Source organism: Rutilus rutilus (genome assembly GCF_951802725.1).
Source record: "Rutilus rutilus genome assembly, chromosome: 11".
Lineage (NCBI taxonomy): Eukaryota > Metazoa > Chordata > Actinopteri > Cypriniformes > Leuciscidae > Rutilus > Rutilus rutilus.
In genome coordinates, this window is record NC_140216.1 from 8734790 (window position 1) to 8756302 (window position 21513).

Sequence of the window (21513 nt, forward strand, 5' to 3'; positions counted from 1 at the left end):
GTAAAATTACGAGACCATAGCTAAATCTAGTATGCTACTGAACACAGCCCTTTGATTTGTTAGTAATATTTCACTTTTTTATTTTTTATTAAATTACAACAATGGGTTAAGGATTTCTGTTATTATTTAGTTAAGAAAACATTTTTTCAAGTAATTATTCAAGAAATTTTAAACTAATAAATATTATAATAATCCAAATAAAACTACTTACAAGACTTAAAATAAAGATACAAATTAAGTATCATGCATTTTCATTTCAACATAATTGACACTGTGCATTTGATGGTTCACATGCAATTTGAATTTAAATGTAGAATTATATTACGATTATTATTTACTCAAAATTTAAAATAAAAAATAAAATGTTCTTTTCCATGTGCATTGGCAGGTCTGTCAATAGATTTTAAAGTAGTTTATCAGCCAATCATGCTCCTTATCAGATATTTAGTCTATCACTACTTCACACTACTAGGACTTTTGCAGGGGATGATGGTTGTTTCAAGCTCTTGGCAGAGATGATTTTTTTTTTTTTTCTGGAAAAAGAGGTGGTTGAGATTTGCTAGGCTGTTGTTTGTGTAATTATGATAATCACACAGCAAACTTGTAACCGATTTATAGCATAGGATAAAAGACCATCTTGTGTAAAGCTGTATATTTGAGCTTAATTAAGATTCATGGACATGAAAAGTCATTTTTAAAATATCTCCCTGGAGCATGTCTCCCTGGACACTGTGATTAAATTCATCATCCTTTGTTTTCTTACATGAGCACCACATCTGAGAAAACTTGCTCGCTTTTGCCCCTCGTCTGTATTCCTGCCTTATTATAAATAGACTTTCTGAATATAGAGATAAAACTGCTGTTTAATCTGCTGATCAGAACTCCCTATTCTTTTTTTTTTCTGACAGTTGTCTGGCAGTGTGCACACATGGAAATCTTAAACTTTACTGGAGGGATGAAAAGTTGCTGTCGGTAGATTGATTTGTTTCAGGTTCTTTTAAAGGTAGCGAGAAGGTTGAGGTGGTGAAATGCACTAATCCAAACTTAAGCCCTATCAAGCTCTTGTTTCATAGAATGACTTTTGCGTGAGTGGCCTGTGATTCTTGCCTGTGTTCCCTCCAAATAAAAATCCACATAACCATCAATTCTGAGATGCATTGAATAATAAGACCATCACGTCATCAGCAGAACGACTGCATGTGATTTCTCCCAGTAAATATGAAGTTGTGCCAGTAGAAGTTCGATAGTTAATCATTTTTCTTTTCACAGAAAGAACACCTAAGTCTCAACATCCCTGGGCTGTGTTTACTTGTCGTGTGTGGACACAATCCTGATTGAACTGAAGAAGATTAGACCCACCTCTCCGCCCACCTTTGTGGGAGCTTAATACAGACTTAGAGGAATAACTCTCGGCTTCATTGTTCAGATGTCGCCTTCTTAAGCATATTTAACTTTGGCATTGTTTTAAAATTAAAGTATTATAGTGCCTTAAAAGTTTGAGATAGTTGTTAATTACATGTTGGTCTTGGATCCCTCCATAATATATAAATAACTCTTTAAGCCTCTACTACTATAGAATCGTCACTTTAATAAAGTAGTATAAACTTTATTACACCTCATTGCTCCAGTTTAATATACGTTTATAAAATATACGTATATAAAGTTTATATAAACTTTGGGACATCTGCCTTTACATGCACATGAACCTGGGAATTTATGGAATTTTTTTACCATTCTTCTAGAAGTGCATTTGTGAGGTCAGGCACTGATGTTGGACGAGAAGGCCTGGCTCGCAGTCTCCGCTCGAATTGATCCCAAAGGTGTTCTATCGGGTTGAGGTCAGGACTCTGTGCAGGCCAGTCTAGTTCTTCTACACCAAACTCGCTCATCCATGTCTTTATGGACCTTGCTTTGTGCACTGGTGCGCAGTCATGTTGGAACAGGAAGGGGCCATCCCCAAACTGTTCCCACAAAGTTGGGAGCATGAAATTGTCCAAAATGTCTTGGTATGCTGAACTAACTGGAACTAAGTGGCCAAGCCCAACCCCTGAAAAATAACCCCACACCATTTTCCCCCCTCCACCAAACTTTACAAGTTGGCACAATGCAGTCAGGCAAGTACAATTCTCTTGGTAACCGCCAAACCCAGACTCGTCCATCGGATTGCCAGAGAGAGAAGCGTGATTCGTCACTCCACATAACATGTCTCCACTGCTCTAGAGTCCAGTGTACCGCTGCATCCAACGCTTTGCATTGCACTTGGTGATGTAAGGCTTGGATGCAGCTGTTCGGCCATGGAAACCCATTCCATGAAGCTTTCTATGCACTACTCTTGAGCTAATCTGAAGGCCACACGAAGTTTGGAGGTTTGTAGCTATTGACTCTGCTGAAAGTTGGCGACTTCTACGCACTGTGCGCATCAGCATGCGCCGACCCTGCTCTGTGAATTTTTTTTTTTTTTTACACATGGCCTACCACTTCATGGCTGAGTTGCTGTTGTTCTCAATTGCTTCCATCTTTGTTATAGTACCACTAACAGTTGACCGTGGAATATTTAGTAGTGAGGAAATTTCACGTGAGGACTTATTGCACAGGTGGCAACCTATCACCGTACCATGCTTGAATTCACTGAGCTCCTGAGAGCAACCCATTCTTTCACAAATGTTTGTAGAAGCTGTCTGCATGCCTAGGTGCTTGATTTTATACAACTGTGGCCATGGAAGTGATTGTAATTGAACTGAATTGAACAATGATTTGGAGGCGTTTCCCAATACTTTTGGCAATATAGTGTGTGTATGTATGTGTGGGTGTGTGTGTGTGTATATATGTGAAATAGTGAGGATGAAATAATAGTACAAGGATAATACAATTTAATATCATGTATGTATGCAACTGTCTTCAGGCCATACTTTATAGCATTTAAAGCACATTTTATATCAGAAATGTGCTTTTAATGCAAGCTAAAGGTTCTGGCGTCCCTGAATCTGTGGATGGTTTTGTGGCTTTTTTTTTTGGCATGTGAGCTGATTTTATTTATTATGTCCTCCATTTTGTGCTTTTGTCTTGGTGGGTCCAGTCAGACATGCGTTAAAATGATTATGAGGCTTCACTGTCACTATACAGCATTGATGGACCTCCACCATTTTCGGATGACTGCACCTCACCATCCTCTGCCTCTTCTCACAGACACACAACCATCTAATTTTTTGAACGCACATGCTATTTTTCTCCTCCCCCACTCTCTCTTCGTGATTGGCCTGTCACATCCTGTAAATATTGTCTGTCCATCTGTGTGTGTGTGTGAGAGAGAGAGAGAGAGAGAGAGAGAGAGAGGTGTGGAGACGAGAAGCAGGAGGCAGGTCTGCTCTCAGCGATGCTTTGGGGGCTAAAAAAAACTGACGGGCAATGGTTTGCCTGTTTCCATGGCAACCACATTCTAATTACTCCCTCTCCCGCTTCACAATAACATAGAACAGCTATTGTGTGCGTGTGTGTTTTGGTTCATAAACAGCTGTCTTCTCCACCCAATCAGCTCTGATGAAGGCAGCTATGACACCTGACTTTAAAATGGCCACTTCGGTGCATCCAAGCACAGTAGTAGTGATGTAGTGACTCTGTTTAAGCTATAGCACAACCCCCACCCCTCCCCCTTCCAATCTCTCCCTCTCCCTTGTATACAAGCCACGTGATCCTTATTGCCGGAACTCAATTGGCTGAAGCTGCCATGGCGTCTGGCCAATCAGGCTTAAGCGCTGAAATGGACATAAACTGAGCTGCTTGGAGATGCTTTCAGACTTCAGAGTGTTGATGGGCAGAAGAAATCAACCTTTGGCTAAAGCATGGTCCGTTTTCATTAGCAGCACACACACACAAACAACCCAGGAACCATCTGCCACCACTGTTTATTTTCCTTCTGGCGATCCTTTCGTCCCTGCACCTGGTCAGGGTTCGTCTCTGCTACACTGGGTTGGACCAGCGTGGATCCGCGCTCGCAAACATGGAGGTGACAATGGCATGTGAGTACTGCTTAAGAAATCGCGTCAGGTGCATGGAGGAAAACGGGTGTAGACTGAATGAAAAGGATGAAGGGTCATTTGCAATTTTGCCTGGATGCTGACGGGAAACGAGAGATAAAGCAGGCGCACAGATGGAGATGGCTTTGTGTGAAGCTGCTTGTAGTAATCAGGTTAGAGGCAGATTTCAGCTAGCGATTAACGAGGAAGCGATCCAGCGAACGCTCCAACCAGTTCGCTCCTCCGTTGCCCATCCCCTCCTTGGGGTACTTGTTATGAATGAGCGCTTTAATGTGTTGTTTCTCCATCACTCCTTTCTCCGTAGCACATTGACCTCTGCTGTGTGGCTGTTCATTAAGTTTGAATTATTTGTGCATGTATCCCACGTGTACATAGGCGTGTTGTAAGATCAGCACATTTTTTGTTACTCTTTTTACAGGGAAGGCTTTTATTGAGGTTAATCCCTTTTGTATACAGCCTTGTCCTTTGTGAATTCTTTGTTAGTTCAGTGTTCACAGGATTTACGTTTTGTGATCAAAAAGACTAAAAATCTCCCAACACTTCTGAATTCTGTGATGGGCTGTCAGTTAGCCCCTAACGTTGATTGATTATGGTAATATCGCAGGCAGGATTTTTTTCAGAGCATAAATCTGCAAGATCTCATAAAGTGAATGATGTCTCGAGGTGTTGTTTGGTCGTGCTCAGCATCCGCACCCAAGCCTCCGGTCCACAATTCCCTACTTCCCCTTGCAGAGCAAGATTTTATTTTTCTTTGTTTCTTCTTTTCTTTCTTCACTCTTTCCTTTGTTCCTTCCTTTCTATTTCTTCTTTATTTCTTCACTTTTCCTTTCTTCCATCTTTCTTCCATTTTTCCCTTCTCTCTTTTGTTCTCCTTCTTCCTCTCTTCCGTCCTTTCCTTCTTCATGTCTTCCTTCCTGTCTGTCCTTCCTTTCTCGTTTTCCCTTCCTTTCATACTTTTCTTTCTTAATTTCCTTCTTCTTTTCTCCTTTCCTTTCCTTTCTTGCTTCCACCATTTCTTTCTTTTCACTTTTCACTTCACGTTTTGTCCTTTTCACACTCGCACACAAACGCAGTGCTACTTTACACTATGAGCTGAGTCTCCTGGGACCTTAAGTGACCTTAATGCATTACATGATATCAGCATGCTTAATGCTGGCCCTTGGAGAAAGAGTTACTCCTGTCAGTGGAGTGGATGTGTGGCTGGATCCTGAGAGAGTTGAGTGCCACCTGCTAGAGTACTACATTTTTCGGGGGCTTTTTCAAAATCCTGTGTTATGGAATGTTTCCTTGCGTGTTTAGACTGTGTCTGTCTAAACCTGCTCCACGTAGGATTCGAACCGGGGTCTCCGGCATTGGAGGCGGGCGCTAACAAGAGCGCTAAGAGGCAAGGGGAGTGAGGTTTACATGCACAGCTCTTTCTGGCCTATACATTCGTTACAATGAACCCCCTAAACCTCACTTCCATCTGGGTCATGGCACCAAATGTAAACGGTCCTACTCGTGCCGCTCTGATCGGGATTTAAACTGGGGTCTCCGGCGTGGGAGGTGGGCGTGCTAACAAGGACGCTAAAGACCGCAACCGCTAGCGTGCCTCTTGAAGCCAGGGGACTGAGGTTTACACGCACAGCACTTACTGGCCTACGTCTGTTAACATCTGCACTTGACCATGTATATGTTTGTTCAAGTGTCTTTCTCTGTGTGGTCATCCTCAATACTGCAACAACTATTGGAGGCTACATACTTATGATACACCCTAAAACATTGACTATTCTGTGAGAATGTACTACTATTTAAAAAAGGCACCCGAGACAATCCGTTTCAGACAGGGAGCACTCAAAGGAGCCTGACAGATGTCATCACTCTGCAGATGACTGCAGGTTGTATGGCCAGGTGTAGATACTCAATATCCTGTGACATCAGTAAGTGCCAGGCCATTCGTCTCAACACCCCAGCAAGAATCCAGCAACCTTCTGCACAACTAACATGCCAGGTTCTCCAAAGTAACCCTGGCCAGGTCTGAGATTTATGGAAGAGAGTGGCAGAGCCTACCCATAGCATCCCATTGCATGCAAGACTGCAGGTCTCTCTCTTGGCATGCATATGCATGCACAGGTGTTTTATACTTGTCTACTCCACTTGTTATTCATAGACTTACCCCCAGCATTTATGAAAAAATTACTTCAGACTGTACTGCATCTAAATTCATCACATGGTCAGTGTTTCCGGCAAATTATTTTTCCGTTAATGATATCTATTTATTTTCTTTGAAGCAATGCCCATTTCTTTGATTTGAATCATTATTAACTGTTATAAAAATCATTATGGGGGAGGAAACCGCATAATTATCATGCCAATTGTGGAATGGATAAATGTCCCTTTGCTTTTTCATGCCTGATTACCCCATTGGGTCCACGGTCCATAACAAGCAAAATGAATGCGAAGAGGGATGACTGCAAGATATGCTTCCCAGCCTGTACTGCAAATTTGTTTTTTGTTCCTTTCCAGTTCAGATTTGAAGTTTATTACGAAGTTTATTAAACACTATTTGAATGATTGACAAGTTGTAAATGATAATTATGAATGCTTTCAGTTGTGGCAAAGACTTCTGTTGATGTGACTTCCTGGGCTAATTAAGCAGCTTTGTCTTTGGAGAACTGCGCCAATTGAAAGGTTCTGGGTTTGTTCCTAACACCGTGTCCTAACCAAATGTGACGCGACACTGTGACATCAGAAGAAGGGTATCTTTGCTGTGTTAATCAGTTTTGGTCCTAACCAGCCTCGACCCTGTCATCAGAGGATTCTATTTTAGAAACGGTTTCTATTTCTGTAACATTGCGCCTGGAACAACAACAATGACAATGAATAACTTTATTTAAAGTTAAAAGGGTCTGTGTGAGTTTGAATATCATTTTGCATGACCTTTATAGCCATACTGAAAGCAGCAATGGATAATTTACCTCAGATCTTGAAAATAAATTAATGTTATAACCGTGAACTCAATGACCATGACAAAGATTGTATCAGTCTCTCAGTATGTATTTTAATCATGTTAAAGTGGTTTAAAATGTATCGATTAGATTATGTAGGCTACTTATTAATTTAATTGAGATTGCACTGCATTTGCAGACAGAGCCCTCCCACATGCTCTTCTGATTGGCTGTGATTTTTGATGGATTTTGTAGTCATGTCATGTCTGGTGTGGACAGACAAATTGCTTGTTGCTGAAATTTTACCGCATCACGTCTGGTTAGGACACAGTCCTAAAATTTTACTAAGACGATCCTGTGGCGGTCACCGATGTTCGCTTCAGCTTCACATGCAGAATGTTTTAATATGGCATTTCCTGTGTATATTAGTCATACAAAATGTCATGATCATGAATAAAGATAATCCTCTTCTAGGCTTTGTTTACAGCAAAGCTGCTCATAACATTATATGTGATTTATCTTCCTAAATCAATAAAAAAAAGTCTTCTGATGTAACTGAATTACGGCCCTTGCATAATTACAGGTAGGAAAAAATTATGACTATTAATAATGTGCTGGTATGTAAAACAGAGAGGCATACCTATGAATTTATGATGGATAGCTGCGCAAAGTTGTAATTAAAATTGGACGGGAGCGATAAATCTTGCCTGCCCTGATTGGAGGCACAGCAGTGCTTTGATTGGCTGTCTGAATGAGGGAAGTATGCAAACAGTTGCAAAAAAAGGTGCTGGTAAACCAACGAGTGGACCACTAAATGCTACTGGAGGTAATGTGCTTTTCAATGGTCATATGGAATAACACTGTCCTATGTCATGGTGGTTTTTGCATTTTAAATTGTCTGTTTGTGTGTAGGCCAGACAGACGGAGTGTAAAGTTAAGAGTTTTACCTTTAACAAACACCACTTTCATAATGGATTGGTTTCTCAGTTTTGTGTGTGTGTTTCTGTAGGTGGTTGTTGTGCACTGCTTATGATCTGACTGGATAAGACAGGAAAACCTAATGCACATGTATCACTATTTGTCTTACTGATGCATATGATAGCCTAGTTAACTACATTTGGTTTGTTTATCTGTTACTCATTAATATTTGGCTTGTGTGTCATAGCTGTGTGTTTGGAATTGGTTTGGACCCCAAAGAACAAATTTGTTTTAAACTTTAATCATCCAGAAAATCCATTTGTTATCTTTTTTCAGTTGTTCAGCAGCCAGTTTATCAGATATAAAAATGTATGAAGGAATACAAATATATTTTACAGCACTTGTCTGTAAGGGCCCTAAAATCTGGATTTGCTTACTTCTGTTTCCTCAGTATAATCAAAAGCTTGTATACGGCAGTATACGAAAGCTTGTTGTGTTATATAATATAAAATACAATAATATTATAAATCATATTACTTTGTGTCATTGCACAACTCTCTTCATGGCCTTTAATGGCGCTGGCATGATCCCACAAACCCACTCATTTTCCAAAGATGATTCAGAAACACTTTAATATTAAGATTAATCCCTCATTTGTTGTGCCTAAGGGAAGCAATAGATTTGTTCAATGCCATTATAGCTTTGACATTCAAATATATTAAATAATGCAGGCGCATTAGAGATTTATAATAATAGCTCTGATGTATCAATATAAATCAAAAATATATAGTCCAATGCAGAATAACAGCCTTGGTCTTAAGAGTGCTTTCAGTTTTTGAACTCACAAGCGCACAAACATGCACAAATACACACACATTCATTCTTCTGTATGTCACTCTGTATTATCTGCTGGCTGACACACAGTGGGCGAGTGTGTTCTGTGCATTTAGATGCTCGAGAGAGAGGAGAGGCGAGAGAAAGACAATAAGCATGGCAGGGCAGATGCAGACTCACACACTTCCTGCTGAGGCTGTGACACACTTGCGTGCGTTTGTCTAAAAAAAATAAAAAGGTCCATTTCCGCTTTATTCATAAATATCACCACCCACCACATCAGCAGCTGAAATTCCACTGTTCCCCCATATCACCTCGTCCTCAAATAAAAAGTCTGCTTCTATTTCAGCCATCACGACTTGATTTAAAGAGGCTGCTAAAAGGAAGAGAGAGAGCTTTGGATTAATTTTTGAACCATGAAAAATCCGCAAATGTGCTCAGAAAATTGCTTCCCCCGGCATAAGGGATTGTTTCAAGTGGAGATGTTCGCTTCAAGGTCCCCCACCAGTAGCTGTCAAAACCCCCTCCCCTTTAAACCTTCCTGTGCAGTTTGAATAGAGCCGTATCGGTTTATTCCTCCAGCAATCACTCCGCTCATTCTTCAAGCACGGACATATCAGCCTAGTGATTTGGGAGGGGGCCTTGACCTTGGCCCAATCTTATCACTAATTAAACCTCATCTAATCCTGCTGTGCGAGCCAGCGGCACCTGCTTCTCTGGGTGACTGGGAGGGGATGCATTCGTGAATAGCTACTGGACTCGTTTCCAGCTTCCCAACTCATGCGTTGCTGTGCTCCCTAGCTAATCACAGCATATGATCTGTAGCCCAAGGCTCGGTGCGTACACCAACCCTCTGTTTGTGATTTCGGGATGTGCATTATTCAAGCATTACCGGAAAAGCTGTGGCTTTAGTGCAGCTGGCCGCTTCTATATCTGAAGATAAAGGAAAGTTGTCGTCTTGTGCTGCATATGGGTGAATTCTTGTCATAGTCCATTGCTGGCTATTGCTTCTGTTTATTTGCATTTGATTCTTCATCAAACTGTAATCTCCAAGATGGCTTTCATGACTGTGCTTGGCTGGCCTCCACTTATCTCCACATGAAGAGTTTCTTTCGAGCAACTTCTTAATACGTGCTCTTCAGTGGTGGAACCAATACCTGTGAGAACAAAGCCTTGAAACTGTTATCACTGGTGTTCCACAAGGCTCAGTCTTGGGCCCGCTTTTTATTTTTTATTTACTGCCCCTTGGACATATTTTTAGGAAGTACGATATTCATTTCCACTACTATGCTGACGACACCCAGCTTTACCTGTCTTCCATGCCTGGAGCTTAATAAGTTTGTGAATGCCAGTCCAGGTGTTAGCCAGTAATGTGATTTTGCACAATATATTTAGTAAGAAGTTGCTAATAACACAAATGTATAGAATTATCTCTGTATGTGTGTGCGCGCAGCTCAGGTATACCCTACAGATTGTCCCCACAAAGATGACAATATACGAAATCCGAAAACAGCTTATAAATCTTACTAAGTGATGTTTTTTGAAAACCTAAAAAGGAAGAAAGTTTTCTGTGATGGATAGGTTTAGTGTTAGAGTTAAGCCTGTTTTATGCTTCTGCGTCGAACTACCCTGACGTGCACCTCTCCAAAAATGTAACAACGCGTCAATTCTACGCGGACACAAGCGCTGTGATTGGTCTGCCAGAACCCCTCCCTCGGGGTTTCACACGCTCCCTAGGTACGCGTCAACGCGGACAACGACACAGAAGTATAAATTAAAACCAACACGTTGCCTACGGCGTATAGGCTCCGGCGTAGGTCCGACGCAGAAGTATAATGAGGCCTTTAGGGGATAGAATATTTATTTATATTCAGAATTCAGAAACTCACCTCAACTCAGTCTATTCAGAAACATTTTGTCTGGGAATGTATGTAGACACTTAGCATGTACACCGCCAGTCAAAATTGGTTTTGTCTACAAAACAAATTTCAGGCATGTAAGCATTTAAGTTTTTAAGATCATGATCATAATAAAAGTTGTCCTTTTATGTCAGTTATACTGACCTTGTGGTGTCATTTTCATCATCAGTTTCAAGTTTCAATCAACGGTCTGATCTTTTGTCTTTGTTTAATTCAAAGGCTGTACTAAAGGAAAAGCAAGATAAAAGAATGAGAAGTTTGTCTGCATGAATGCATAAAATGATGTCCTAATGATGAAATCTGTGTTTGTGTGCTATAGGTGATGCAGGTGGTGAAGGAACAGATCACTCGTGCTCTCACGATCAAGCCTAACTCTCTGGATCAGTTTAAAAGTCGTCTGCAAAATCTGAGCTATACTGAGATCCTCAAATTGCGCCAGTCCGAAAGGATGAACCAGGAGGATTTCCAATCCCGGCCCATCCTGTGAGTCACTGGAAACTCTTTAATTATCTGAAGCACTCATTTCCCACAATCAGACTCACCCAGTTTTGGTCCATGTGTACTGCACCTGTGTCCCACTCATGATTGAAAACAAGCCTTTAAATGGTTCATAACTAATTAAACTAAGAGGAGACTCCATTAAATAAATTACCCACTGCATTACAATAGTGTCATTTGAGCTGGAATGTACAATCGCAGAGAACATTCGTTTTTTGTGTGTACATCAACATGCAATATAACAGTGAAATGGAAATGTCCGTGTTGAACTTTCAGAGCTTGTTTGAACTGAAACGCTGGTAATATCACTCATGATTTCATGTTCTATCAATGTGAAATATGTAACATGGTTCAGTCTGTTCACTATAACAGAAATATCAATTAATCAGCTTGGCTTTTGACAGTTATACACAAGGTTCCCACATTTTTTACCACTGATTTTTCCATTAGCTTTTAAGTTTTTTTCCCCCAGTATTCACAAGCATTTTTAATTAATTTTGTTATATTTTTTTTACAGTAGTAAACATGGTTCCTATGGTATTAACTAGGTTATTGTAGCTAAATTAAATAATTAATAAATTACTATTCATTAAAAAAAGAGAGCCCATTTTACATGATATTGAGGATGGTTACTTTTTAATCCCTAACAAAATTAAACAAAAATGATAAAATCTAGAATCAAAACCAGATAAGCCAACTCATTACCACATAATGTGATCAAAATGTTATTTTCTCATAAATTACTTAGCTAATGCTCAGGGCATTGCTTAAATTACATTAGAGAAGTCTTTAAATGGCTGATTAATATTGCAAATTCTCAGCTTTCGATCTAAACGCAGTAAATTTGGCAGTAGTATTAGCAAAACCACAAGATAAAAGGAAGTTTGCCTGGCTCTTCCTGACTTGTGGTACAAAGAAATGTCTAAAGACCAAGTCTGTATGTCACAATTATGGTTTTGAGTCTTTCTTTGTGTAAACTGCCAGGAAAGTGGTGGATCAGTACTTTAAACTGCATTTGTCTGATGTTTCTCCAGGGAGCTTAGGGAGAAAATCCAGCCAGAGATCATGGAGTTGATCAAACAGCAACGCCTCAATCGCCTGTGTGAGGGCACCTGTTTCAGGAAGATCAGCAGCCGAAGGAGACAGGGTAAGAAAAACACCATGTCATAAGGCAACAAAGTGACACAACAAAACTAAAAGCGATACAAGCTGCCTCTTTCTTGTTAATCCAAGTTTCTGTCCTAACCAGCAGCTATGAACACCACTACATTTTGTCTGTTGCTTGATTTTTGTTTTCAGCATTTCCCACCCACACAGTACATTCATTGAGCAACAATCCTGCACCTCATGTATGTTATCCATTGGCAAGCCTGAGAGAGATTGCATGTGGTAGTAGAGAAACATAGGATATTGCATGACAAATCCCTCAAGGTTCTCTAAGGAGAACCATGAAAAGGATGCCGTTTGCTGAAGCAGCATAGAAATGAATGAAAATACATGTGTTTTTAGCATTAAAATAATATCAATATGCCCTCATTTTTCTTACTGTGTCTCTGCGGTGTAATGCAGCATTTTCACCTTCAGTTTCCCCTAAAAAATTAGCTTGTCGCTGGATTTGTGTGGTTAGTACACAGTAAGATTTATCTTCCCTAAAATGAATGTGCTTTCAGCTAAAATGTCTTAATGTATCATTTCTGAGTGAGCAGAGCTTCACTAGCTTTTTATGCTCATCATAAGTGTGTGAATTGATTCACTTAATGGGGTTGCTCCACTCTGCCTTTTATTTGGGACCTCTACTGGGCTGCTTCTTATTCGAAACTTTGGAATTACAGGAATTTACAGACACCTTCATTGGTCACAATTTTTTTTTTTTTTTGCACATCAGCAATCTCTTAGTATAGTAACGTAATGTTAGAATGTCTTACATGATAGTTTTTATCCAACTATTTTACATAAACGCTTTGAAATGAGTGCTATTATTAAACCGACAGCATGATTTAGCAAGTGTGAAAAATAGCCTTTTCCGTTGCTGAGAGAGCGGAAGTATGGAGCCAATTTCAAATAAACGCTGAGTGGTGGGAGTGATAAAGCTTACGGCACAGATTGGAGAGTTGAAGGATCGTCAAATGTAATACCGCTTTTTACGCGGGCTGGCTGAGGAGGAGGGCTGTCTGCTGAGCTCAGAGGGAGGCTTTATCAGTTAGCCTGGATAATTTAACACTCTTCACACTTCTACCGGATTAGATCATTCTAAGACTAGACACCTTGTCTCTCATCTCTTGCTATGCATTCGTCTGCCTGCCTCTCTTTCTCGTTTCTTCCTTTCTCTATTCATTTGAGAATTGTCACACTTTTCCTGTTTTATTGACAATTTTCTTCAATTATGAACCTCATTTGTGTGAATGAAATTTTTCACAATCAACATAATATAAATATAACATAAATATAATAATATTATCTGCCAAAGGCTTGAGACACTTAATATGACTTACATGGCACCCTCTCATAATTTGACTATTATGCATTACACATTTGATAAGTCGATATTTATCCAGTGGTTTGCCTTAATGAGACAAAGTTGAGCATAGTTCAGCTTTATGCAGAAAAATGAAGCGGTGACTACTAATGAGAGTGCAGACATAGAAGCTCATGTGAACAAAGTTTAAATAAATAAAAAATATATAGGGTGGGAATATTTGAATGTTGAATTTTTTTTTTTGCCCCAACCTCAAAATATTCCAGTCAACTTGCATTCCTGGACTCAAAATTTGATTTGGTTATTTTCACTTCCACTGAAAGTAACCAAATGGAATGGCGCTTGATCGATCTGTCCCAACTTATTTTAAAGTAGGAGGTTGGAGAATTCCAAGTTCCAAGGTGTCCAGAATGCAGGATTGGATACAGCAGTAAAGGAGGAATGCCTACTAGCAACCAATATTTCAGTTACTTATTCTTATCCGTGGACCACATGAAATAGCATTGAATAGTTACCTTTGCACGTGTCCACGTGTTTGTGGTATGTGGCAGTATACTGTATATCAGTTTTTTCATTACAGACACACATACAGTGCAATGCATAAGTGAATACACCCATGCTAAAGTTGACTAAAAAGAGGAATAAAAAATCATATTTTGGAAATTGAACTTAATGCCTTAATTTAAAAAATTAGGAAAAATCCAACCTTTAAGGACACCAATTTTCTTTGTGAATGAATAATGTATCGTAAATAAATAAATGTTCTTCCTTAAAATACATGGTGCATAAGTGAGTACACCCCTATGTTAAATTCCCATAGAGGCAGGCAGATTTTTATTTTTAAGTATTTTTTTAAAAAAATTTTTAGGATACTATGCATCCTGATAAAGTTCCCTTGGCCTTTGGAATTAAAATAGCCCCACATCATCACATAGCCTTCACCATACCTAGAGATTGGCATGTGGTACTTTCCATAAGATCATCTCTCAATGCAAATCAAAATAGCTTTTAGGCTAACTGAAATAAAACCATGCCAATCTCTAGGTATGGTGAAGGCTATGTGATGATGTGGGGCTATTTTAATTCCAAAGGCCAAGGGAACTTTATCAGGATGCATAGTATCCTAAAAAAATTTTTAAAAAAATACTTAAAAATAAAAATCTGCCTGCCTCTATGGGAATTTAACATAGGGGTGTACTCACTTATGCACCATGTATTTTAAGGAAGAACATTTATTTATTTACGATACATTATTCATTCACAAAGAAAATTGGTGTCCTTAAAGGTTGGATTTTTCCTAATTTTTTAAATTAAGGCATTAAGTTCAATTTCCAAAATATGATTTTTTATTCCTCTTTTTAGTCAACTTTAGCATGGGTGTATTCACTTATGCATTGCACTGTAGGTCCTTAATATATTTAATTTATTATTGTTATAGTAACCTTCGTGACAATGTAATTTACTTTGAATCACATTGAATGTATTTGTTCCATGACATTCAGGTATGTTCTACTTTCTAATATAATCTTTAGAATGAGGTTCCCCACAGGAGCGAGGTACTAACCACATGAAGCCACCAAAATTCCCAAGATAGCCCAATGTCAGGCCTTTGGTTTTGTCCATGAACAACTAACCTTTTCAGCAAGCGTTTAAGGACTGCTCTTAAACGACAGATTGAAGCGCACCTGTGGATTTTCACTGTGACAGGTGCTACATTGACATTTGTATTTCCTATTGTTCCCCCATAGCAAAGCTCTCTTCTCATGGTGGACAAAATGAGCTGTCCAGTTTCCACCTTGAATCTTAAGTATTGCAGAAGTTGCCTGAGGCTGAGCTTTCTGAATAATATTAAAATGTAATTCTTCTTTGCCTTTAATTTACTGAAACATTTTAGATTTTTGTTCTCTTTTAGACCGTGAACAATCCTGCTTCTGGAAGCCCACCTTCCTTAAGAATCTAGCTCCAACCCTAGTTAAAAATCCTGAGCCAGCTAATCTTCAGAATTATAGGTTTACATTGGGAGCAGATTGAGTTCAAATTGTTTTTGCTTTGTAGGCGTTTGTTCACTTTAGATTGCCATACACTAGTTTGTAAACCTTTGCATTTGATAGATGTTGATTGGGTTGCAGTGTCATCTTAAGGTTAAGGAGATCTTATTTTCTTAGTCCTAGATGTAGGTTTAAGTGCATGCATGATGCCTGAGGAAAGGGCACCACAGCACTAGCATTCAGGCTTCTCTTAAATAAAAATAACTTATTTCCGCATCCACATCGCTCCCTCTGTCTCATGACTTGTGTACTGTATGTCATCAATTAGAATATAAATTCAGGAAAGCCATTTACAAAGGAAGCCCCCTTTTCATCATGCACGTGGCACTGCATGCATATTAGCCTAAACTATTCTGCACATATCTCTTCTGACATCTCAAAATAGGCTCACAGATGGCTGTTGGCTGCAATAGCCATAGGTTGTTCATTGTACATTTGTAGTGGTGGATAAACGGCCCATTGAGCTGGTTTGTTGGTAAGATGAAGCTATAGAAAGAGATCACCCTAGATCAAGCTGTTTCCAGCACACTCCTTATCTCTTTGGGTGTGTATATGCAGCCTGTGAAGTGCCACCCTGCAGGTCTTTCATCCCACTCTTTCATCCCACAATGTTTTTTAATCTGCCAAACTGCTATTCCCAGCTATTAGGATTTGGATTCAGGCGCCAGGGTTGAGTGCCAGCTATGGCCTTCTAGGATAAATGTGAGCAGTCCTGGCATTGATCACTTTCGTCTGCTTTTGGCATGGCACAGGAAGCCTCGGGAAGTGATTTGGGGGAAAATTGCCTGTCACGGCTACCCAATCTGCAATGAAAAGCCAAAGAATATTAAGCATTGTACTAGAATGAAAGACAACTTGTTAGCATTACATTGTGGAAGACTGACCTACTGCTCTGCTTCTTTACAGACAAGTTCTGGTACTGTCGATTGTCGCCCAATCATAAAGTTCTCCACTACGGGGATCTGGAGGAGAGCCCTCAGGGAGAAGTACCCCATGATTCCCTACAGGACAAGCGTGAGTACAGCCTGCGTTCTGATCGTGGTGTAGTGGCTTCACTCTATAAAGATGGCCACATTCTGTCTTATTAATTATTCTTTGTTCCCTATGGCAGTTCCTGTGGCTGACATCAAAGCTGTTGTCACTGGTAAAGACTGTCCACACATGAAGGAAAAGGGAGCTCTGAAGCAGAACAAGGTGAGCAAAAATTCTCTTGAATATCCATGGATCAAATTTTCCTTTGATGCAGTGGTGTGTGGCTTGGTGACAAAGCATGCATTAGTTATGCCTTGTATCTTTGTGAGTAATGATACATCAGCTCACTTCAGTTTCAAAGTCACCCTTTCTTCTTCCCACAGAACAAAGCAGACAATGTCAAATTTATGACACAACTGTAAAAAATGACTCCCTGTTGACCAAATTGATTAAACTTGAGGACAGGATATCAAGTATAGTTGGAACCTTCTGGCACAGCCATAAGGATCCCCTTAGTCCAGATGACACTGACTGTAAAATAACAATGTGTATCAATGTTGGTTTTTTTGTACTTTCTTTAAGCAACATTTATCTTAATATGAATTTGACTTGGAAAAAACACTTCCCTCACTAACTGCTGAAAAGACACGGAATTCTGATTGTCTTGATAGGGCAGATTTTATTAAGGATCAGAAGCACTGCACCAGTAATGCCTGTGGTAAACTTAACGTTTGCCGCAGAAATAAGTCCATTTCTGTGCTTTTTTCGTTGTCTTATTTACCATTCCAAGAAATTTGAAGGATTCCACTTTGGTCACATATTATTTTCATGGTTTAGAAGTATCTAGACCTGCTCCTGGATGACCACATTCCTGCAGAGTTTAGCTCCAACCTGCATGGAAGTTTCTAATAATCCTGAAGACCTTAATTAGCTTGTTTTATTAGAGTTAGAGCCACACTCTGCAGAAAGGCCCACCACTGTACTAGAGCAGTATTTCCCAAGTGGGACCCGTCCCCCGGGTTAAAAACCACTGCCCTGGAGCATTTAACTCTAGTGCAGTTAGGGCATGTCCGAATCCACTTTTGCTAGTTTAACGACGGGAAAAATGGCCTGCGTGCCAGGCGCATGGTCTAAAAGGGTTATCTCTATTCTCTTAAAGAGTAATGGGTGTGTTTTGGGCTTTACATGCAATAAACCAATCAGAGTCTCATCTCCCATTCCCTTTAAATGCCAGTTGTGCTCACGCCATGGCGGCTTTGCTATTTACATGACAGAATTTGATGGTGGCAAGACCGAACGCGTCTCCAGAGCGCAAACGGATCTGCTCGTGCGCAAGGTTAAAGTGTGCGAGCAGACCATCTACGGGACAAGCCGAACTCCACCATATCTTTATGTACAGTACAATAATAATCTTTTACATTGTAATCCTTTTATTTTTTATATTTGGCAGTTTTGCACGTTTAATAAGCAGAACTTTAGACCAGGTTTTTGTCGGTCAATGGCACAGTCCATTTCAGTTGCCTCAAAATAGCAACGTGCCAACAATGCGACTGAACACACCTCGTTTTCAGACCAGCATGCCCATGGGCGCACAGATGGGCGCAAATGCATTTGCTATTTAAACAACGTGGCGCAGGACGTGAAAATGATAACTGCGTCAGGCTGAAACTTGAAAAAAACACTGTAGGCATATAAGTAACTGCTGTTTAGTCTTTTTTTTCTGCTCTAGACAGGCCAAGGGGTCTGAAAAGTGTTGATAAGATCTAGGTATAGACATTTCAAATGTGCCATAGAAAGGATTAGATTGTTGGCCAATTGAACAAGGTGTCCTCTTCTTACCTGAATTGGTGACTTAACTGGCATGTCCATCATTTCGACAGGGTTGTTACCAAATGCAATTACCCCAAAAACGACATGTATTTTCTGTGTAGATTTGAGTCCATGAGACTGAAGTATCTTGTTAAGGTAAAGCATTGATGCACTTCCTACTGCTTTCTCTTGATGCCCGGCAGGAGAAGCCGGTATACAATCTCACACACACACACACACACACACTCACACACACAACAGATTGGACCATCTGCTGTCGTAATATGTTCGGAGAGGATCTGCAAGTCACGCAATAGGAGGCACACAAACACAGCAGCCCCATTAGCATTTGACAGACGGTGTCAATTCTCTTTCCTTCTTTAGGAGGTGCTGGAGCTGGCTTTCTCTGTCCTCTACGAATCTGATGAGTATCTAAACTTCATTGCCCCTGACAAGCACGAGGTGAGCAACCAGCAACTGCAAGTTACAAAGTGGTGTAGCACACCTCCTTTGTGTGATTTGGATTTTGTGCATGCTGTGGTTTAATGCCATGTTTTCTGGCTGTTTTTCAGTACTGTGTGTGGACAGATGGGCTGAATGCACTGCTGGGGAAGGAGATGACCAGTGAGTTCACTCGCTCAGACATGGACACTCTTCTCAACATGGAAATGAAGCTCCGCCTCCTGGACCTGGAGAACATCCAGATCCCTGAAGTTCCTCCCCCAATCCCCAAAGAGCCAAGCAATTATGACTTTGTTTATGACTGCAATTAATCCCCTTTCACTGGACTGACTGATTTTTTTGTAAATGCATACTGGAAGAAAGACTCTTTCCTGCTAAAACTTGGCTCTCTAGTACGCCTCATCACAATGGATTTGCTGAACTTAATGGACTTGGCTTGCAAGGCCTATGAACCATCTGGTCTGGTTGAAGAACCACCACAAACTGGTCCTCAGGTCCTAAACCACTCTAGTCCTGTCGCGGTAATTTCCAGACATCTCTTCAAACAGTTACATTCCTCAAGCAGCCCACCTCCACCTGCTCTGGCTTAAAAATGGTTGTGTCAAGAATTTTTGTCCCATCATAATTTCTGGCTGTTCGGAGTGGGATGCTCCCTGTAGAGTGTGCAAAAAGTCTAGGGGATTGTGGCATGTAGCACTCACTGTAGTATGTTTCTCACTCTAACAAGCGGCAGCTATATTGCTAGCAAAGTCCAAGTTTGTTCTTTCTCCAAGTATCCCATTCATGCCTCTTATACTGTAGACTGTTAAATTAAATAGGCAGCTTCATGCAAGAGGTTGCCTTTTTTGTCTTAAACCATACCTGCTTTGTGCGTACTTTGTTATCATTGTCTGACTATAATGCAGGCGTGTAGATATAGCTCTTTCCTTCACTTGACATCAACCAGACTCATGGCAGACTGCTGTAACATTCCAAAGCAATATTGAGCTTCTGTTTTTGTAAGCTGGTATAAACTTTTGTGATATTCGTGATTGCTGCCAAGTAGTCAGTATTATACATTTCTGTGTGTTAAGGAATTTCATTTTTCAGGGCCGTCAAATTTCATTTGAACTTTCATGATTAATTTAATTTAAGATTGTGGGTATTATAATTGTTATGATTTATGGTTTTTCTCCCCACATGTTTGTTAGAACGCAACATCCTGCTGTTTACATTAAAGATGGATTCCAGTTCAGTTTTTAGTTTTTAGCATTTCTTTAATCATGCTGTCTTGCATACTTTATATAAGGAGTGACCAATCCTGCTCCTAGAGGGCTACCTACCTGAAGAGTTAAGTTTTGAGTTTAACTGGCTTTAGGAGTGTTTAATTAAGGCTGGAACTTTACTCTGCTGGAAGGTGGCCCTCCAGAAACAGGAATGGACTCCCCTCATTTGTACATATTATACTTCATACTTGCTTGTATTTTATATTTTTATTAATATATTCTGTATGAATTTGTGGGAACCACCTTTGATTAGTAGCGGTCTCCAGGGGCCTCATTTATAGAACATGAATTTACTTAAATCCACGCCAACGTTCATTTTTATAAAAATATACGTCTTTGACGTAGAAAAGTGCTTACTGCCACGTCAGGTTCTAAGCAGATGCACACACTTTTCCTTGTGGCATAGAGTTGGAGTACTGCAGGTATTTGGAAATATAGGCAATTCTTGCCGCCACCATTCTCAAGTAAAGGATTTTTGACAAAAAAAACCTGTGTACATTTGTTCTCTGAATCACACGTATGCACATTTAAGATCAAATCTAGGACGGTTTCTACGCAACATTTTATAAATGAGGCCCCACAAGAAGTGTAAACACTTACCTTTCATATTACACAACTAGGAACATGGATTACTGTACTACCCACAAACACAAAAAAAACACTGGCCATCACAGCCTGAGCGACTCAGGGTGTTCCGAAATGTTCTTCACAGCTCTGTGTGGTAATAACAGGGCCATTTTGGCAATAATCTGCTGGTCTGTGTAACTCTAGCATTTCCAGTGCCACCTCAACCTCCTTTAAAACCTGGTGGCTGTATTATGCATGCCAAGCCAGTAGTTGGCAAGGTCACTTTGTAAAGAAAACGCATAAGCATTATGACAAATTCATATTTTTAGTTTACACAGAGACGATAATAATATCATTTTCAAAAACGTGCACTTTGAATCCCGTTTTCAGTCCCCCAAAACGCCATTGTCGTGTGAATGAACGGCCAAAACACAACAAGTTTTCCATTTTTAGTTGAAAAAGGTGTGGCGTAAACGGCCCCTTAAAGTCCCCGTGAACTGGAAGTTTCAAACGACTTTTCTCCAGTGTTGTGACGTATTTCCAAGTGAAACGGAATAGTGAACAGAGGGCAGGGTTTTACTTTAACGCTCCTCCTCTCCATCTCTCGCTCATAGCAGACTAACGGTTTGAGGGGAGTGGTTAAGCGTTTTCAACCCAAGCCGTCAAACTGACGTCATCGGAAAAGCAACGCCATTCCAGACCGGAAGTAACTTTTCAGATTTTGATTAAAGATTACCACGGCAAACTATTTTTTTTCTGTGTATTAACTTGTAAGGATTAATTG

General features: G+C 40.1%; 1 protein-coding gene across 6 annotated transcripts in view; it reads left to right on the forward strand.

Annotated features, from left to right (window-relative positions):
* The window catches only part of elmo1 (engulfment and cell motility 1 (ced-12 homolog, C. elegans)), a 90260-nt gene extending 70129 nt beyond the window's left edge, over positions 1-20131 (forward strand). For 5 of the 6 annotated variants that reach the window (XM_084423274.1, XM_084423276.1, XM_084423278.1 and 2 more), the window contains 6 exons: positions 10952-11115; positions 12165-12277; positions 16561-16668; positions 16766-16848; positions 18820-18897; positions 19008-20131. In XM_084423274.1, coding sequence (XP_084279400.1) covers positions 10952-11115; positions 12165-12277; positions 16561-16668; positions 16766-16848; positions 18820-18897; positions 19008-19208 — 747 coding nt within the window. In that variant the 3' untranslated portion in view covers positions 19209-20131. Of the gene's footprint in view, positions 1-3591; positions 4017-10951; positions 11116-12164; positions 12278-16560; positions 16669-16765; positions 16849-18819; positions 18898-19007 lie in introns of those variants that run through there. The other variant, XM_084423277.1, reaches the window with a different exon arrangement.
* The last annotated feature ends 1382 nt before the right edge of the window (positions 20132-21513 follow it).